This window comes from Neolamprologus brichardi, chromosome 11 (genome assembly GCF_056152115.1).
Source record: "Neolamprologus brichardi isolate AB-2024 chromosome 11, ASM5615211v1, whole genome shotgun sequence".
Taxonomy (NCBI): Eukaryota; Metazoa; Chordata; class Actinopteri; order Cichliformes; family Cichlidae; genus Neolamprologus; species Neolamprologus brichardi.
Window position 1 is genome coordinate 12523231 of NC_142114.1, and position 19159 is coordinate 12542389.

At 37.8% G+C, this 19159-nt stretch overlaps 2 protein-coding genes across 3 annotated transcripts; one reads left to right on the top strand and one right to left on the bottom strand.

Moving 5' to 3' along the window:
* Positions 1-858: 858 nt before the first annotated feature.
* Positions 859-6447, bottom strand: LOC148100505 (uncharacterized). 2 transcript variants are annotated; one of them, XM_087848127.1, is made up of 7 exons: positions 6336-6447; positions 6065-6253; positions 4998-5141; positions 3905-4905; positions 2317-2476; positions 1787-1882; positions 860-1708 (listed from the first exon to the last, which is right to left on the bottom strand). In XM_087848127.1, exons 3-7 carry the CDS (start codon positions 4998-5000, stop codon positions 1388-1390), a joined length of 1581 nt encoding a protein of 526 aa, XP_087704253.1. In that variant the 5' UTR covers positions 5001-5141; positions 6065-6253; positions 6336-6447; the 3' UTR covers positions 860-1387. The 2 variants fall into 2 exon arrangements, with proteins under 2 accessions (XP_087704252.1, XP_087704253.1); XM_087848126.1 differs by lacking the exon at positions 2317-2476 and having other exon boundaries at positions 859-1708; positions 3904-4905.
* An 8750-nt stretch (positions 6448-15197) lies between these two features.
* On the top strand, positions 15198-19024 carry LOC102789681 (sialic acid-binding Ig-like lectin 14). The gene is made up of 9 exons (XM_006809653.3): positions 15198-15254; positions 15417-15767; positions 16295-16585; positions 17331-17579; positions 17701-17961; positions 18083-18173; positions 18368-18460; positions 18601-18670; positions 18754-19024. Exons 1-9 carry the CDS (start codon positions 15206-15208, stop codon positions 18787-18789), a joined length of 1491 nt encoding a protein of 496 aa, XP_006809716.2. The 5' UTR covers positions 15198-15205; the 3' UTR covers positions 18790-19024.
* The last annotated feature ends 135 nt before the right edge of the window (positions 19025-19159 follow it).

The window sequence follows — 19159 nt, forward strand, 5'->3', positions numbered from 1 at the left end:
AGAACAAACACAAGCAAACATTTGTATAGTTTGCTTGTTTAGGTTTTTAAAGTTTGTAAAGTTGTGTTCAGCATTAGTAACATGTTCCACTTTGTCTCACTCAAACAAATGTTTCCTTCTGGTCACTGATCAAGATGTATGTGCTTTGTTAAAGAAAAAAAATAAAATAAGGAACTGATCATCATCACTGATAGTTGAAACCCTGAACCAACTTTATTTTAACAAGAAACCATGCCAACTTCTTAAAATACTTGGTCACTTCTCTTTTTTTCTTTGTTTCTACACTGTAAAAAAAAAAAACGTTGCGAAAACTTAAAAACTCAAGGCAACCCACTGCATTTATGTTTTTAGGTTCTGATGGATAACTTATAATTTCAAGTTTAGGAGCAAAGTTGCTTCAACTAATGTTTTTGTGTTTACAAAATTAATAATTGTGCTTTTTCTTAACTCATATTTTATTGTTTTGGCAACGTATTTTGTAAAGTTCACACAAGGTATTAGTTTTAGTTTTGGCAACGTATTTCCTAAAGTTCACACAAGGTATTAGTTTTAGTTTTGGCAACGTATTTCCTAAAGTTTACACAACATTTTTTTGTTTGTTTTGCCAATCAATTTCCTAAAGTTTAGAAAAAGTATCTTTTATAGTTTCCATGAGGTGCTCCCTGTTGTACCAATGAATGTTTACAGAGTTGACTTTCAAATAACTTTGTGTTCAAACACACCTGCACCACTGACAATGTTGACTTTTGAGATCAGCCATTTTTAACATACTGACAACATTCAGCCACAAATAAAGTCCTTCCAAAAACACAAAAAAGTCAAATTTTTGTAACAAATGTTACTCATTCAACTTAAAGGTGTGATATTGTCTGGCAAAATATTAAACCTATCTTGATATAGTCACTAACAAACAGATTCAAAACATCAGATGGCAGGATGTGAACAACTTCTATCTGGTTTCCATACAGCAAACAACTTTCAAACAAATTTTTCCATCACTTGTCTTTTAATAGTAATGGTATCAACACAAATTTCCTCTGAAGTTCAGTATTGCGCCACATTTGTTATAAAACTAGTACAAATGTACCTAAAACCAGATTATGAAAAATGTTTAAAACAGTTCAAGTTAGAATAAACACTTAACATTTTTTAAAAACTTGTTATACATGAAATCTGCAGTCAGTCATGCAAGCTACATTAAGTAAAGTTAGAACAGAAGAGATTGATTCAGAACTTTCTGCACCTTACCGTTTTCTTAAAGCCAGAAATTAACCTTTTTCAGAGCAACTTACCACAAAACCCAAAAACTGGATATTAATAAAATAAACAAATTGCTGCATTCTGTTTGACACAAGTTGCATTTGAGTTGAACATGTTGTCAAATAGGTTAGACTTTGGTTAAGAGCTTGGTTTTGAAGCTTCTAACCCTCTGGGAACAGGTAGATGTCAACTCCATAAAAATGTGTTGCACAGCTTCAAATGTGTACTTGAGTTCTTTGGGAAACTCCATGTTGAGCCCATAAAGTAGGCCAAACAGGTAGGCAAAGGCAGTGGGAAGGTCTGGCAGATCATCAAGAATAATGTCCTCTTCCAAAACAATGGCAGTGTTGACCACTGTGGACTGCGAGTTGGGTCCCACGTAGTCCTCCAGAACAGTGAGGATGCCCACCGTAACACCTCGGGTTGCCCTCTCAACTGGATCTGTATCCTATGCAAAATTAAAAAAAACAGTACATATAAGTCTCTGAAAACCAAAACTGAAGATTGAGTAGATTTGCATGCTCACCAGACATGTTAAGAAGAGTTTGGTCTCGTCGTCGCGAACAAATATCAGTAACCCTTCCAAACTGATGGTTCGTCGATGCTGGACTATGTTTGAGACCTAAAACAAGGAAATCAAATAAGACTCAGTCTCATTTATAAACCTACCATTTTGTTTTTAAAACACATTAAGTGTTGTTGCTAAAAATACAGCCTTAAGAAATAAGATGTTGAAATGAGTTATTCCAGATAATTGCTCATGGTTTTGTCAGGGTTTTTTTTTTTTTTAAGTAATTTTGATGTGCAACAAATGTAGCACACTTATTACAACATTTATAACAAAGTGCCATGAGTGGGATGAGAATTGAACTGTCTGTCATGACCTGCCATCTGCCAAACACACAGCGCTGCTTGTTAGCTTATAATCCCATTCAGGACACACTTTTTGAAAACAATTTTTACATCAATTTAGTAAATATTTAATAAAGTATCTTTTGTTACAGTGGGAACTTTAGGTTCCTCATAAACCAGACACAAATACATTTTATATATTACCTGTTCATCAAACTTCTGCAACAGGGAATCCATGTCATTGCGGAAAGCAGCTTTTCTAATTCGATACAGCTTAATCAGTCGAAGTGAGTAAGTGTCGAGGGCAGTCATGAAGGTCCCCATGAGATCCTTGGTGGTAACGCGTGAGAATTCCGCACAAATCGACAAAGCAACAACAAAAAAAAAAAATATAGAAGAAAACTTTTAAAAGGTACATTATATAAAAATCACATTGTTTTCAAATTTAGTTAAACAGCTTAATTTCAAAACATTTAGTTAGTCTCAGTTGATCTATTGGTCAGGCCTTGATTGGATTTAGTGGTGGTACAAATTATAACTGACGCATTTAAAAAAAAAAGAAGAAAAATCTGATCGGCAGATTTTACAGTAAGTCTATAGAATACCTAATCAAATGTTGATAAGACAAAATAATGGTTTCAATTGTTACAGGATGCATTGCAGAAAATAAATAAATTGTATTTTAAATTCATTGCAAAAATTTTATTAATTTTATAGTTATGTAAGAATGAAGTAAGAATAACATCCTGTGGTCAAATTTGGATACTTTCATAACACGCAAGTGACTTTCTCAATCCTGTTCTGTGAGTTTCATGGCTGTTGCCTGCTAAGGGTCACCACCAAAAGATTCTAGATGCCCAGTGAAGACAAGTCATTGCGGCGACTGTGGTTCAGGGGGTTGGGAAGCTCATCTGTAACCGGAAGGATGCTGGTTCTATCCCCCAGCTCTCTCTGTCCTGGTCGTTGTGTCCTTGGGCAAGACCCTTTACCCTACCGCTTACTGGTGTTGGCCAGAGGGGCCAATGGCGCGATATGGCAGCGTCGCTTCTGTCAGTCTGCCCCAGGGCAGCTGTGGCAACAACTGTGGTTTCCCTGCACCAATGTGTTAATGTGAGAGTGAGTGAGTAGTGGAATTGTAAAGCGCTTTAGGTGCCCAGAGAAGAGCAAAATAAAAGCAATCCGTTATTATACACAGTAAGTTGACAAGTAAATAGATTTCACTTCAGTAGAGTTGTTGGTAATACCAAAATTAGCTTCATATTTTTAGAGCCAACTATTTTTTTATATTTTACCATTAGCATTGTTAGCTCAACGGTAGCCTTCAACCTTTTCTACAAGATATTGGAGTGATACAAACAGATGCTTCTCAAGGGCACAAGAAATGGAGCTCACGTTCATTTACTCACCCAGACAAGTTTCAAGGCATTTGGAGTTGTTCAGAAGAAATTTTAAAGGTCCTATATCATGTAAAAATCAACTTTTTGGAGCTTTTAAACACATTTTAATGTTATTTCCTTAGATTAAAGACCCTCCAGAGTGGTTTTTGGCTTAATTCAGGCATTTCTTAGTTGTCTCAGTGAATCCTTTCCCCATAACCGTGGCTCAGCTCTCTCCTGCAAAACGACTGACTCGTAACATTGGGATTAAAATTTCTTTCTAACAACTCCAAATGCCTTGAAATTTGTCTGGGTGAATAAATGAATGTTTTCCATTCTAGAAATAAGACCACACTGAAAAAAACAAACAAAAAAAACGGAAGTTTTCCTTTAAATATTTAAGAGATTATCTTACCTGTTCTTTCAAGAAGAGAGCTGGCCATCTGAGCTGCATTTCCTTGACCAAGGGCTGCATCTCCACAACTTCTTTCCTCCTGAGAGAGAATGTGATGTCCATCTTTTGGGTGATGAGTGCCATGTTCTTATCCCTCTTCTTCATTTCATCTTCCAAAATGCATCTTTCATTTTCAAGAGACTCATCATTGTAGTTTTCTGGGACATCAGGGATAAAGTTGACTTCACCTCGCTTTGGTTTCTTTAAGGAAAATCTATTTGAGCCACTGTCATCTTCTTCCCCTCTTCTTTTTCGATTGACTGCAACTTCACTACATCCAGCTTGACTTAGCTTGGAACGGTAGTTGCCAAGCTTGAACTTAATGCTTGTTGCCCAACCATCATATCCTGTGCCATTGCCAGGCTCTTTGAGGCAGGGATGTTTGGAAACTAGCTCCTGTGCAACAGATGTTATTTCATTCTTGTCAGGGTAGGCTTTGATTGCAAACATTTCTTGTGCCAGCTTGTCTAGAATTTCCATCTTGACGTCTCTTGTTACACTTAAATTTGCCCCTGCTTTCTCATATACCTCATTGCCCTTGCGAAGTTTTAACGCTACATCATAGGAAAAGGTTGGGATAGGAAATGGATTTGGCCACTGTGAAGTGCTACGCATGTAGGTCTGGGTTGATGAGGATGGGCTGAAAGAAGATGCTGAACTCACACTGGCTGTATCAATAGATGAGATAGCGCTGTGATCAGATGGAGTCTGTGGTGGCGAGGCTGATGCATTTTCCTCCCAAATGAGGTGCAACACTGCCTGTCCAGCAGGTAGCTCATTAATATCCATCAGGTTGCAAAGTGCGTTCCCAAAATCTGGGTCTTCATATTGTATTGCAAAGTCACCTTCAAGTCCAAGCTTTGCTTGTAGTTCATCTTGAAGCTGCTTCACAGATTCTGGAACAGTGGACAGTTGGATTTTTCTGATAAGTTTTGGACTGACGTGGACTCGCAGTAACAGTGCCTGTGAAGACAAACCAAAAAAAAAGGGCGCAAGTCTAAATAATTAACGAATTCAAAGTAATCAACTGAAAACTATTTAAGAATAATACATACCATCACTTTCAATGCAGGAGGCACGTAACAGGTGTCACCATCAGTTGTCCAGCTACGCAGTATTCAGCTAAAGGGTGGTAATCATTCAAATCTTCTGGGTCAAGTATTTCCAGATCTTTGTAGCTGCTGTCAAGCTGATATGATCTGTAATGTTCCATAAACCAAGAGGAGAGCTTTGTAGCAACAAATGACACTTTCCCAGAGTCAGTTATTTATTGCAGTTATTTTATGAATTTTTCGAGATGTTCCTAAAGGGTTGCATATTTCAAAGTCGTCAAAATACAAAGCTAAACTAATGCAAGTATCTTGCAATCCTAAAAGCTTGTTGTTTTTGAAATACTGCCCATCTCTAAATGATCTGTAACCTTCACTAATTTCTTTATCAAATGCTAACTTTTCAAAGAAACTTTTCTCTTTCAATAAGTTCTCCAAGACCTGGTTTACTGAGACATAAACAAATGTATTTCTAGTTCTCGCTTTGTAGGTGTACTCTTTAGGCTCAATTACATGAAAATTATTCTTGAAATAAATAGTTCTCTTGTAATCAGTAGATAATGCACCTTTTGGTTCTGTTGAGATAATTAATGGGTTGGTTTTGAAAAGTGCATCATTTATATTTTTAATTACATTATCATCTGCCTCAATGTTCTGTTCAGCAAGCACCTCTTTGATTCTTTGAAATGAAAATTTTAAAATGTCACTAATTTCCTCAATAATTCCTTGCAAAGCACTTTTAGAAACATGTAACAATATTTGCATGCATGGAAAAAGTCTAGCTATTTTATGTTCAAGACATTGGTAATCTACAAACTCATTGTCCTCTTTATCACTTGCTGCTACACCTGAACCACTTGATAATGTCTCTGTATCTTTTGAGTTTTTGTGCTTTCTGCTTGTGTGTGACGTAAGGGTTGATAAATTGTTGGTAACATAGTCACATTTTTGGAAAGGACAGGATACAGTCTGATGGTTTTTTAAGTGCCTTAAAATATGTGAAATAAATGTATGCTGTGAACAGTTTTCATTAAATTCACAAAAATCACAAAAAAAATGTTGAGATCTCTTGCCTTTTCTTAGCCCTGTTGTGTGATCTGCTGAGGTGAGACTTCAATGCCCCTCGTGTCCTAAACGAACAGACGCAGTCACTGTAAACACAGGGCAAATGAAATCCTCTTCTATGTTGTAGCTGGTGATGTCTTAAGAGTACTTCTTGGCTTGAACAGACAAAAGAGCAGAACTGGCACTGCATACAAAAACTATAATGAGAAGAGAGGAGAGGAAAGTGTCAACAATTCAAAAGAAACCTGAATTAATCTCAAATTACCAAAGTTACATTACCTGATTATGTGTTTGGGGGCAGGGGGAGGCACTCCTGTTCTGATTCCTCTCCTTACCAACTCTTCGTCAGTCCCTCACAAATCAGGACAAGCAGTGGTCTGGAGTTGGCTTTTAATTCTCTAAATAAATAAAAAAATAGCAGTTAGTTTTAAAATAAAGTACCAGCTTCCTGACATTACTTAAGAATTTTTTTCTCCTGTCCTAATTGTTTTCACTAAAGTGAGCTGATTCTGCCTTGTAAAATGCCATGTAAAACAGTGTAAAACAAATAATTTACAAGATATACATTACATCAAATGTTTAATTTATTAAATGTTTAATTTATTATTAACAAATTGTATTCTACATGGAATATGTCTGTGAAGGTTCTCAGTCATCCAGGTCATCGTAGTCAAAGGAGCTTGCAAAGAAAAGCGTCTGGACTTCTTAGTCCTGGACCTTAGAACTGAAGAAGCTTCTCGGATGAGAGGTGAAACGTCTTCAAGTAACTTAAAGAAGCCCAGACACTTTTCTTTGCAAGCTCCTTTGACTACATGGAATGCACCAACAGTGTACTGGGATGTATTATGTATGCCAAGGATACTTTTGTGTGATTGGTTTTACAACTTAGAATGACAAATATTTGGATAAAACTCCTGAAGCATCTGTTTAAATTATCAGTGCATTTATTAATGATGCTCCATAAATAAACCAAAACAATGTTTTGTGCATAACAAAAAGCTCACAATTGTGCAGTCAAAATGTAAACTAAAAGATGCTGAGCATAATAACAAAGACAGATTTCGCAGCTGCTCTGTTTCCAAGTTCTACTGCGTGACTGACAGCCTGGAGTTTGAAATCCTCTTTGTCACCATGTCTCTTACAGGTGGCATTTATGGTCCTTATACACATAATACGGTAATATTACGTTGAAGCAGAGTAGTATCACTCTGCGAGGCTCCTCAGTAGCCGTAATAATCCAACAATCAATCAAGCAGTGCAGCTTTATAGCTTAGCAAAGTTGTACCAAAACATTTTTGACAGATTTTTTTAAAGCTGTGTACCACATAAAATTGGTTCGCGGTCAGTAAGCACAACCAGAATTCATACATAAGGCGCACTGTCGATTTGAGAAAATCGAAAGGATTTTAGGCCGTGCTTCAAGGCGTTAGCCCGGTTAGCTCGTTAGAGCCGCCCAGCTCCACGCACGCGGTGATCCGCAGCAACTAGTTAACGGAGATTTGCCCCGTTAATGCAGTTATGGCATTAACTTTACGCTGACAGCACTAAAATAGTAACCTTCAAATGTTTTCTTTTTACCGACCAGCTCCTCTTTGATAGCTGCCGTGTCCATCTTGTTGCCTGCAGGTGAAGCGATGGGGGAGGGGGAGTTGTGTCAGTGAAGGAGAGAGCCGAGGCGGAGTAACGTTGCGTAGAGACAAAAGTGGACGAAAGAGAGGCAAACTTGCGGCTCCACAAGTATAATTATAATGTAACATAGACTATATCGATATAAACGATATTGTTACATCTCATATCTCGTATAAAAATATATCAATATATTTAGAAACTCGATATGTCGCCCGGTCCTAATCACTTGTTCATCAGTTTTGTTCCAGCTTCATTACTGGATGCATAGTTCTAATGCAAAGTTATTTTTAAATAGCAGCGGGGGGTGGGGGTGGTTGCCGCCTATTTTGTTTCGTTGGGTGGTATGGCGGCCACAGACTGCACTTCATGAAATACACATAGGGGGTGTCACGGAGGCTTGTCAGATATGAGCGCGCCTCTTTAGTAGCGATGTTTGTCGGATTTTCATTGTTTTGTGACATGGCACGTAGTTTGTGACATGGAATCTTAAATGATATAGTAAACACATACCCGTAAGCCACAAGGCTTCTTAGCCTAGAAAGTAATGCTATGCTAAGTTTCAGAAAAATACAAAGAACATCAGTTGTGATATTTCTAAAAGACAAATTGAGACTGTTCAAACATATACTGTCTGATATAATAAAAGAAACATTACTTGCCTTTAGAAAGTTGAGATGACCGATCTATCCAGCTCCTGATATAAAAAACCTCACGTTCTCATTAAGGCAGACGGCCAGGTGGCTTTCAGTCCTTGCAAAAGCGCAAAGTAGACCCCGTAGTATCCAAAAATATGAGATGCGCATGCGTGCTCAGGCACAGAAAGGCGCCAACAGCTTCAACTTATGTAAAACTTGAATTCATTCATTTTGCCAGCAATAAATTTCATCTGAGACCAACTTTTGCTCCAAAACGTTAAAGGATTAGTTGAAACCCTTAATTTATTTGAGTTTATGGGACAACTCAACTTTTATTGTTGAATTGTGAAAGAAATAACTGTAAGCTCAACAATTGCAAGTTTGATTTTTTACAGTGTACACTAAGCACATTCACTTAACATAAAGACCAAGGTAAAGTCCTTTCTTTAATTACAAAACATACAACCTTTTGATGACATGCATGAGAATAGGATATTTTCAAATAAAAAAAGAAAACAGAAAAGAAAAAAGAAAAAAATAATTGTATGTGCTTATAAAGACTCCACAACAGTGAATCTGCACTATTAAAATTATTTCTTACAAACCGAAAACATGGAAATGTGCAAAAGTGAATCTGAACTTGGTAGACGGACACATTTTGAATAATTAAATGGTAAATGGCCTGTATTTGTATAGCGCTTTACTAGTCCCTAAGGACCCCAAAGCACTTTACACATCCAGTCATCCACCCATTCACACACTGGTGATGGTAAGCTACATTGTAGCCACAGCCACCCTGGGGCGCACTGACAGAGGCGGGGCTGGTGGACAGTGGCGCCACCCGGCCCTCTGACCACCACCAGTAGGTGAAGTGTCTCGCCCAAAGACACAACAACCGAGAGTGTCTAAGCCGGGGCTCGAACCAGCAACCCTCCGATTACAAGGCGAACACCCAACTCTTGAGCCATGATCACCTTTATATAATAATTGATTATATAAAGGTAATGAAGGTCAAAGGTTGAACTTGTTAAATACTCTATTTCTTAAGTGACTACATTTAATTTTCGTAGATTACTATCTAGACATAATTTGTAGGCCATAGATTCACTTTTGGTCCAACACAAGGTCTCTCTTGTCATGCAGAGTGTCACAACTTTTGAGCCCTCAGTTTGTACGGCTGGGGTGGTGACCTCTCTCATGTGGTTGTTAGTAATACTGGGGCATCACATGGGACGGTCCAGTCTTCATTCCTGTTTATTTTGTACACATCATTCACAGCATAATAGTTGTCTGATGACACTGCAGTGGTTGGGTGTATTGAAGGTGGGAGTCAAAGTACAGAGAGCTGGTGAAGAGTAGAAATAAAGTTGCCCTTGAATGTTGAGGAGGTGGAAACAGCTAGAGGTGCTTCAGTGCACCTGAATGACAGACAGGATGGGAAGACCAACAGTGATGCTGTGCAAGAAAGGGTTTAGCACAGTCTACTTTCTGAGGAAGTCCTTTAATTTGTGTCTGTGGCACTTTTACTTTATGTTGTTTATTTACTCTTTATCACAGACATAAATGTTCCTTCAGTAATCTGTCAAATACTGTTACTGTCCAGAAGATGGCAGTGTAATACAAAGAAAAAAAATGAAAAAATACAAAAAGTTGAATTAATTATTTATTTATGTCAACTAAAATGTCATAATGCATTCTATGTTAAATAATGGAACATGGCATAAAAACTGATTGTTTTAATTGCAATACATAAGTAAGATGAGTGCAAGAAATATTTATGAGTCTACAAGTGAATTTGTTTGTGTTACAGAGTTTTGATGATGCAAAGTGTTGTGTAAGAAGGGGAGAGATGTAATATATGTCTTTGTGGATTCTTGATGTTATTGGGGTGCAGCATGGAATAAAAGAGGTAGGCGGAGAGTGTCACATGTCTGGTTTAATGTTCAGAGTAATCATATACAATCACTGAAAAAAATGTGTGTTTACACTTAAATGTGCTTTTGCAATACGTGTAATGGGATTTCTGAAGTTTGTATTTTTAGTCAAAAAACAAGAATACATCTTTCACTACTACATAGAAAAGAAGACAGAGAGGGAGAGTGTAGATCACAAAAACCTGAAGGTTTCCACAGCAGACACAATGCTGTTCAGTAAAGTGAGGCAGGATAATGGAGAAGGGCCACTCCTGCAGTCTACTGTCATCACTACAGTTTTGAGCATACTAGGCTTGGTTTTAACTGCACCACAGAGCCAGATGGTCAACCCTAAATAAGTCTGCTGACTCATTACAATCCTTGATGAGTCAGATGACCATCATGGCACATAAACTTGGTCTACTTGGTGGGACTTTAATTTGATGGGCACATTATGCCCACTTGCAAAGGCAAACTGGGTTTTTTATTTTCAAGCCATTTTCTGTTGTGGAGGGCAAAAGACTTGTTCAGGCCTGAACAAGTCTGAAACCTCATTTTGTTTTTCAAATAAGGCCTTTATGAAATTAAAAAATGCTTCCTAACATGTAGTATTGAATATTACATAAAATAAACTATATACAAAGTGTCTTTGAATGGCAGAAATCCAGGAATGTCTGGCCACAAAGCCATGGCTCAATGTCTGAGTGTCTAAATTAGTCTCAAAGGCCTGAACTTGAGGACACTTATAACTTGTTTCATCTGCTGCTCACCACAAACAATCACTAGCATAAATTTTGAACTTTTAATTGTATTCTCATGTGTTTTACAGCTTTTTCTATTCATAAAACGTCCCTTATGGCCATTCATACTACACAAAGTAATTAAGCGATAAACAATTAAAGCTGATATGTCCCCAACCAAAATTTCCAGAATCAGTAGCAAAGGAAAAACAAAACTATCACATCCCACAGAGACAAAACTGCTGGTGTTGTCTCTCAGAAATGAAACTCCAGGTTTCGTCTCTCCCCAACAAAAATTTGCTGAACCAGCAGCATAAGAAGACCGAAACTATGCTTCACATTTGTATACCACAGCTCTCTCTCTCTCTCTCAGTGTGCTTCAAGACCAGTTTCTCATTAGAATCTATATTTACTGCCTTAGTCGCTTGCTTATTACAGTTTTGCACAGTGTTGTTGGCCATTGTTGTTTCTTTTTCCCAAAAACTACCTCTGACAAGGAAGCCAAATTTCTGCTATTCAATACAAAAGATTTTTAAACTTTTCCTAAATTATGCCAAGTTGCAAAATACTTCTCCAATAGAACCTCTGTTTTTCCCTCTCTACTATAGAAATTTCTCTTTAACTACAGTTAAAAATAAAACAACAAACAAACAACAAACAACAAACAACAACAACAACAACAAAAAACTGGACTGTCTGGTCAATGACCTATGAGAACATTTTCTATAATTTTACACATTTCTTACAATGTAAGCCTAAATAGTTGTACTGACTGATTTCTTTCTTTGTCACAGCAGCCTTTTCTTTGTCAGGTAGAGAAACAGTTAAATATGTAACTTAACTGGTCTGGCATGCTTAAGATCAAAGTGGACTATATGTGGCCCATAATGTAAAATGAGTTTGACACCCCTGGCTTAAAGTATCGTCCACTACAGTGGAATATCTTTCATGGAGCGAGTCACCGGAACCAATGGAATTACCTTCTTCCAGGAGTTAATGTCTGCTGACATCAGATCACCACCAAGCACAGCGCAGACACTCCATGTCCCTGCCAGTTGTGAGTGCACCCATAAACATTACCCCATGAACACATTACACCCAGGTCAATCTATTCCCAGGATTAATGGGTATGTAAGGCAAGAGCTAATCACAGCTGTAAGTCTATGAATTTTTACCTTGAACTTAACTTGCAGTGGCACTATAGAATACTTGTAAATATCACCTTGCACACATTTAATTTCTGCCTATTCTGCCTCTCTCAAACCTCCCAGTGGGATACAGTGGGATATAGTTGGGTTAGTGTGAATAAGTCTCTCTCTGTCCTCACTGTGTCTAATACCTGCTATACTCACCTGTTGGAGATCTAGGCTAATCTACAGGCAGTATTTAGACTAGTGGCAACATCTGTTCTTCACCCGTTGGTCAACTAACCACATGTTAAACTTATCTTGTTCTCTTGTGACCTTTGTAGTCTCTCAGATCTCCACTCTAATTACCTGGTAGTTTGCATACCTCCCTGGACGCTGGTCACCACCAATTGGATTCCTCATGCTGCCTCTTGTAAACTGACTCACTTTTCACCACCTGCCTGCCCTCCTGTCTTTGTTAGATCTGGATCTGGATCAGACAGAACAGAACAGAACAGAACAGAACAGAACAGAACGATACAGACACAAGAATGTGCAGACATAGCAGTGCAATAGAAAAGTGCCACAATGACAGTGGATTGTGCAAAAAGTCAACTAGCCAGCCAGCCTTTACAATTTAACTCCTACAAGTCGTACTGACAGATTTCTTTCTTTCTCACAGCAGCTTTTTTAAATCAAGTAGAACAACTGTTAAATGTGTAACTTCTTTACACTGATAGAAACAGGAGTTTTAGTGGCCCTTCCAGCTTACAGCTCAAAGTGGGCTGTATGTGGCCCGCGACATAAAATGAGTTTGACATCCCTGGTGTAGAGAGAGAAGAGCAGAGGAGAGTGGACACAGAATCCTAGTACATGTAAAAGGGCAGTTACTTCTTTTAACTTACTTAGTAATTTGCCTGTTGTATAGGAATTTCTTTTACTTATGTATTAATCACATTATTTTATTGTATGATGCCTTGGTGCCACTGAATTTTTAAGCATGTTTCACACTCATACTATAAGACAAATGGTGGGGGTCTAGTAAGGAAGTTGGGGGACGCAGACAACTCCACAGGAAGAGTCTGTTGTCTCTTTGAGGACTCTGGGAGGTAGCAAGGGAGTGTGAACCTTAAGGTACTGCCTTTTGTTCCTGGAGAAGGTATTTAACTGAGAGCCATGTTAGACTCAGAGAGACTCTGCTGACCGTCTACCCCGCGGTCATGTGGGCTCTCCACAAACTTGGTTGTCTGTTCTTTGTGTCATGGTCCTGGGTCGGTGACCCAGCGCTTTCAGTTTATTATCATTTTCTAGTTTATTATGATGATGATTATTATTGTTTGAGTTCTATGTGTTATATTCGGTCTGCCTCTGAGTCTGCGTCTGTGTCTCTGTCTGTCTGTGTCACCCCGTCTGTTTGTGAATCTGTCTGTTTAGTTCTGTGTCTTGTTTGGGTCCCCGTGTCTGAGTTTCCTGTTTTATTGTGAAGGTCTCTGTCTGATGTGAGAGTGTTCAGTTTACGTTTCCCCTGTCCCGCCAGCTCTGATTCCTCCCAGCTGTGTTGCCCTCCTGTCTCTCATCCCCTGATTACTGGTGTGTGTATTTAAGCCCTGTGTGTTCTCCTGCCTGTTGCCGGTTTGTCTGTGTTACTCCGTGTCAGTCTGCGTTACTCTGTGTTCCTCGGTGTCCTGCTCTTCGTCTGCCTCTCTCTGCCTCTCATCCCTTTGTCGTATGCTCCCAGGTCTGTTATTTTAGTTCTCCCAGTTTAGGTGTCTTTAGTTATTTTGTCATGCCCCACTGCTCGTTTGCCACTACACCACCTCGTTAATAAACTTCACTAGCATTTTCATCCACTGCTTGCATCTTGGGTCCTCCTTCCTCCACACCACACGGCTCGCCTCCTCAGCCGTGACACTTTGTGTGTTTTGATTAAAGAATGTTAGCTACTGCTCGTCTGCAGGCTTTATTTAAATGGAAAACTTCCACAACACTGTCTTCAAACTGACATCCAAGTTGTGGGTCATATTCTCTGACAACATTCAATATCATATCTCTGATTTCCAGCAACATCTGTATTCGCATACAATCAACAATCTACTCTATTTCTCTACCTATCAAATCAACATCGAATACTTCTGCCCTTGCTTCCCTTCCAACTAGTGTCCTGCACACACAGCATATTTAACCTCCTTCTGTCCATCATGTGAGCTCTACCAATATTACACATTCCACACTCTGAGCTTTTTTTCTCTTTTTGTGGCAACAAGGTGTATCCATACATGTGTGAAATACTTTTTTTCTAAAGGAGGATCCATAAATGACTATGTGGCCAGTTCATTTAACATTAACAGCTCCACAAGAAGAAACATACAATAGTTGTGATGAGTAAACAAAAAGATCCTTGGTGCTGCTGGTACAAGTATATGAGTTATCTCTTCTCTCAAAGTGTGAAGAGGAAATGAGACTAACACGCCAATTTAAGACTAACTCTTTTTTGTGAAATGAAAGCAAAACAATTTTATTTCTTTCTGGGATTGTGTAAGAACCAGTTAAACACACGACACAGTGTACTGTTTTAATTGGATGCTTTGGTAATTTGCTATTAGTATTTAGCACGCATTGCTTTACTGATGCTTCTATAAATTGTACTGCACATATCATACATGGTCTGTAAAATGTAATCATGCTTGCTAAACAGTTATATACAGCTTCTCATCTGTTGCTTTGTTGGTCCCATAGTTTGTGGTCTATTGTTTTTTAGGTAAACTGGTGTGGGTTTTTTTTTTTTTTTTTTTTTGGGGGGGGGGTTCACTGAAGAAAAACACAAACAATTTTATCATAACTCTTCTTATTGAGCTCAAAGTGAACATTGAAAACTGAGCTTATACTAACAAATAGCTCTGTAGATGTGTTAAAACTACTTATAATCAATGCAGTGAAAAGTCCATTGATAAATTAATAAAACAAGCTTTCCACATTATACATGCAAGAGACTTTGTGTTAAAGTGAACGCAATGGCTAATACAAACAGGAAGGAAACCAAACCTTTCACTTCTCCCCTGGAGGAAATGAAAGCACCCACACAGTCTTTATTTTTTAGAAGACAAGATGGATGCTTTACAGTGGCTTGTGTTTTTCATATGCATTTGCTTCAAAGGTATGATATGTTCTGCGTTTTGTATGAATTTATTTTCAGAAATTCTAGAACTAATTCAGGGGAATATGCATTTTGTTTCATGCATTTAAGCGTTCTTTCTCTTATCAATTGTCCTGTTTCTGCGTCTCACTTCACTCCATTTTATTGTGCAATTTATTGCAGCCACTCAAACGGAATCATCCTGGACAGTTGATGTGCCATCCTCAGTGGAAGGTCTCCTTGGCTCATGTGTGGTGATCCCCTGCTCTTATAACTACCCAGATATAATGGCCCATACATTCACAGGGATTTGGAGGATTGATGACCAAGTCATCTATCATCCAACTGAGTCTAACACTATGGAGAAGTATAGGGGACGAACAAAACTTCTGGGAGACCTCAGCAAGAAAAACTGTTCTCTGATGATTGAAAATCTTCAGCAAAGTGATGGAGGACCTTTCTTTTTCAGGATTGAACTAGAAGGTCCAAACAAGTTTTCCTACTCTAATAACAAAGTCTCTATTTCTATGATCGGTAAGTAAAATTTTAGTTAATACTGTTGAAAAAAAATTACATTTTGTAGATCTTATAAGCCTTTCTTTATTTCTAGGCTTTTTTTATTTTCAGAAAGATATGTGCTCAATTAATATAAATTAAGTTTAAACGTTTTCAGGTTCTTCATTTTTGGTATTAAAATAGGCTTAATCAAATACCGTTTTTCTTTAAGCAGATGTGTGATGTTACCACACAGTTAACAAGTTGTTGTTGTTGTTGATGTTTTGTTTTTTTTTTTACAAAAAATATAATTTGGTTGGGAAAAGTGCAGACACAGTAAGAAAATCATGCCAAATAAAGCCCCTACTTTTTTTTTATCTTATATTTTTAAGCAAAATAAATGATTTATTTATTTTTTCCTGTGGACAACAACCTAAATGAGGCAGGAAATATCTTTTTTATGTTTTTTGTCCCACATAAAACACGACATCAACTGCCACATGCGTCAAGTGCCAAGTGTTGCATTACAGCAGTCATATGATGTCCATGTGTTCTCGTTAAAATAGGTGAACCAAATCCCACTGATTTCTTTGTGCAAGAAGAGGTAAAGGAGGGTCAAACTATATCTGCATTCTGCTCTGTGTCTCACTCCTGCCCCACATATCCACCTGATTTCCACTGGAGTCACTCTGGAGAGCAACATTTTCAGACACAGAATCTTCAAAATGGCCAGTGGAAAGCAACATCTACTCTGACCTTTCGCTCAGACCGCACTGATCACAACAAACCTTTACAATGCAGAGTTACATACCACGGAGGAAAGCAGCGGGAACCATCCAAGACAATTAAAGTAAAATGTAAGTGTGCAGCTTTAACAACATGTTGGTGTTAATAACGGGGCGACCGCTCAGGGGGTTGGGAAGCGCATCTGTAACCGGAAGGTTGCCGGTTCAATCCCTGGGCTCTCTGTCCTGGTCTTTGTGTCCTTGGGCAAGACACTTTACCCTACCACCTACTGGTGTTGGCCAGAGGGGCCGATGGCGCGATATGGCAGCCTCGCTTCTGTCAGTCTGCCCCAGGGCAGCTGCGGCTACAACTGTAGCTTGCCTCCATCAGTGTGTGTGTGAGAGTGGATGAATAGTGGTATTGTAAAGCGCTTTGGGTGCCTTGAAAAGTGCTATATAAATCCAATATTATTATTATTATTATTATTATTATTAAAAAAGAATCCCTTAAATATTGTAAATGCTGTAATTTAGTAAGAAAGTTTTAAAAGATGGGACATAGTTTCATATAAAGTTTTAGTTGTTTTTTTTTTTTTATTGGGGCAAAAAAATGTAATAATGAAACCAAAGAGACTGAAAATAAAATGTTTTTTAAAAAATCTGAACAGAAAAAAATCATAAAATGTTTCTGGTTGATATGTAACATTGGCTTTGATATTTTGTCATAACATTTATGTTTATCTCTTTGGTTTCTGAAGTTTTCTTTTATTGCTACACCACGTCAAAATATTGAAACAAGCTCAACTTTGACCTGAATGTATGAAAAATAAACTAAAATGTTGCACAGTAACATTAAGGGTTAAATGTTTCTATGTAGTTGCTCCAGTGAATGTGAAGGTCGAGTACCAGCCAGATGTGAATGAGGGAGAAACTGCACACCTGAAGTGCTCCAGTGATGCTAACCCTGTCAGCAGCTATGAATGGCACAGTGAAACTGGTGTTCTGCTGAATAAGGGACAAACCTACACAATGTCAAATGTCTCCAGACACTCAGAGGCCGTGTACTGCACTGCTGTTAATGAAGAAGGACGAGTCAAATCAAGCACCGTGCAGCTCAATGTGTTTTGTAAGTAAACAATACAAGAAATATAACAACAGAAGAGATTTTTCTTTTCATTCAAACGTATATAATAAATGTATCTGCTAGAAGATCTGCCAGATCTTAATTATATCTGCTGTCTTAACAGATGCCCCTGACATTGAGACTTATTCTAAGTGTTCCTCATATAACGGCATAGTAAAGTGTGATTGCATCGTACAATCCAGGCCTCCCAGCATGGTGCATTTTGTTCTTGGTGACAGAGTCCTGCCAAGCAGCAAAGTAGAGAAAAATGGCTCTGTTACTACTGGGACTCTGCAGACAGACTTTGGGTCCTTTAGGTTTGTGCACTGCCTGGCAAACAACACGTTGGGAAATGCTAATCTCACACTCTTTTTACCTGTTTATGGTAAGAAAAGAAAACTTTGAATCTCAAGAAAACAGCATAGATTATTATCACTATTATCACTAAAGTTTGTTTTGTTACATGGCAAAACAAAAAATATTCAATGTGTTTTCTTTTTGAACAGACAACATGCAGAATATTTTCATAGCCTCTGGAGCAGGTGTGATTTTTCTGATAATTCTGATAACCATTGGAGTGGGAGTTGTTAAAAAATGGTAAGTTGTTAAGGACAAGTTACACACTATAAAACATTAACAGGTATAAGTTCAAGTCATGTAAAATGTCAATACCTGTTTTAAATATGATCATAAAATAAAACAATATTTATCTGCTTCTAATTGCTGCGATGTTATGCTATTGTTGTATTATAGAGGTTTTGGAAAGTCTTAGTTGATGTTTTAAATTTCAGCAAGGGGCAATCTGACGGCACACCAAAATCTGACTTAAGCACCACGAGGTCAGACAGACCTGCGGAGCCCCCTCGTTACGCCCAAACAAAAAGGTTTTAATTCTTCAAATCAGTTAAAAAAACAAAAACAAAACAAACTTTATTCTTTATTAAACATAAATGATGAATATTTGATATAATTTGTGTGTAGAGGAAAAACCCAAACTTGTTTGCTTTTTGCATTCTTTGTACAGGAAGGAGAACTATGAGGATGTCCATTACAATGACATTTACGCCAATGACAGTGTGTATGGGAACATAGAGGTAGGTAAAGTTTTGTATTTTTTAAAATTTAATCTAATCATGCGTCAAAGACTGGAGTGACTTAAGCAGTCTTTTCTGTGCAGACTGACTGGGATGAATCAGTATACGCCAACGTGTAATATATGTGGAAGACCAGCTGCGGTCAGGTCGGAGTCAAGGAAAAAAAAAATCCTAGTGCTATATTCATCTTATACCACATACATATTATATTAGTTTTCCTATCATCTGTCATTCACATTTCCTTGTAAAATATTGTAAGTAAGAGAAGTTCTGTTTTGTACTTTTGTTTGTCTGATCAAATAATGTGCTTTGAAAAATTACTATTAAAGTTTTGCAGTAATTACTAATTACAAAGTTGTCAAGTTACTAAATATGTTTATTAGCTGTTTTATCGCTATTGTTTTTGTGATTAGTTATTGAACAACAGCACAATGTGTGCTAATCCTCTTCATAAAAAATGACATTTAACACATAGTAGCTGTTAATGTT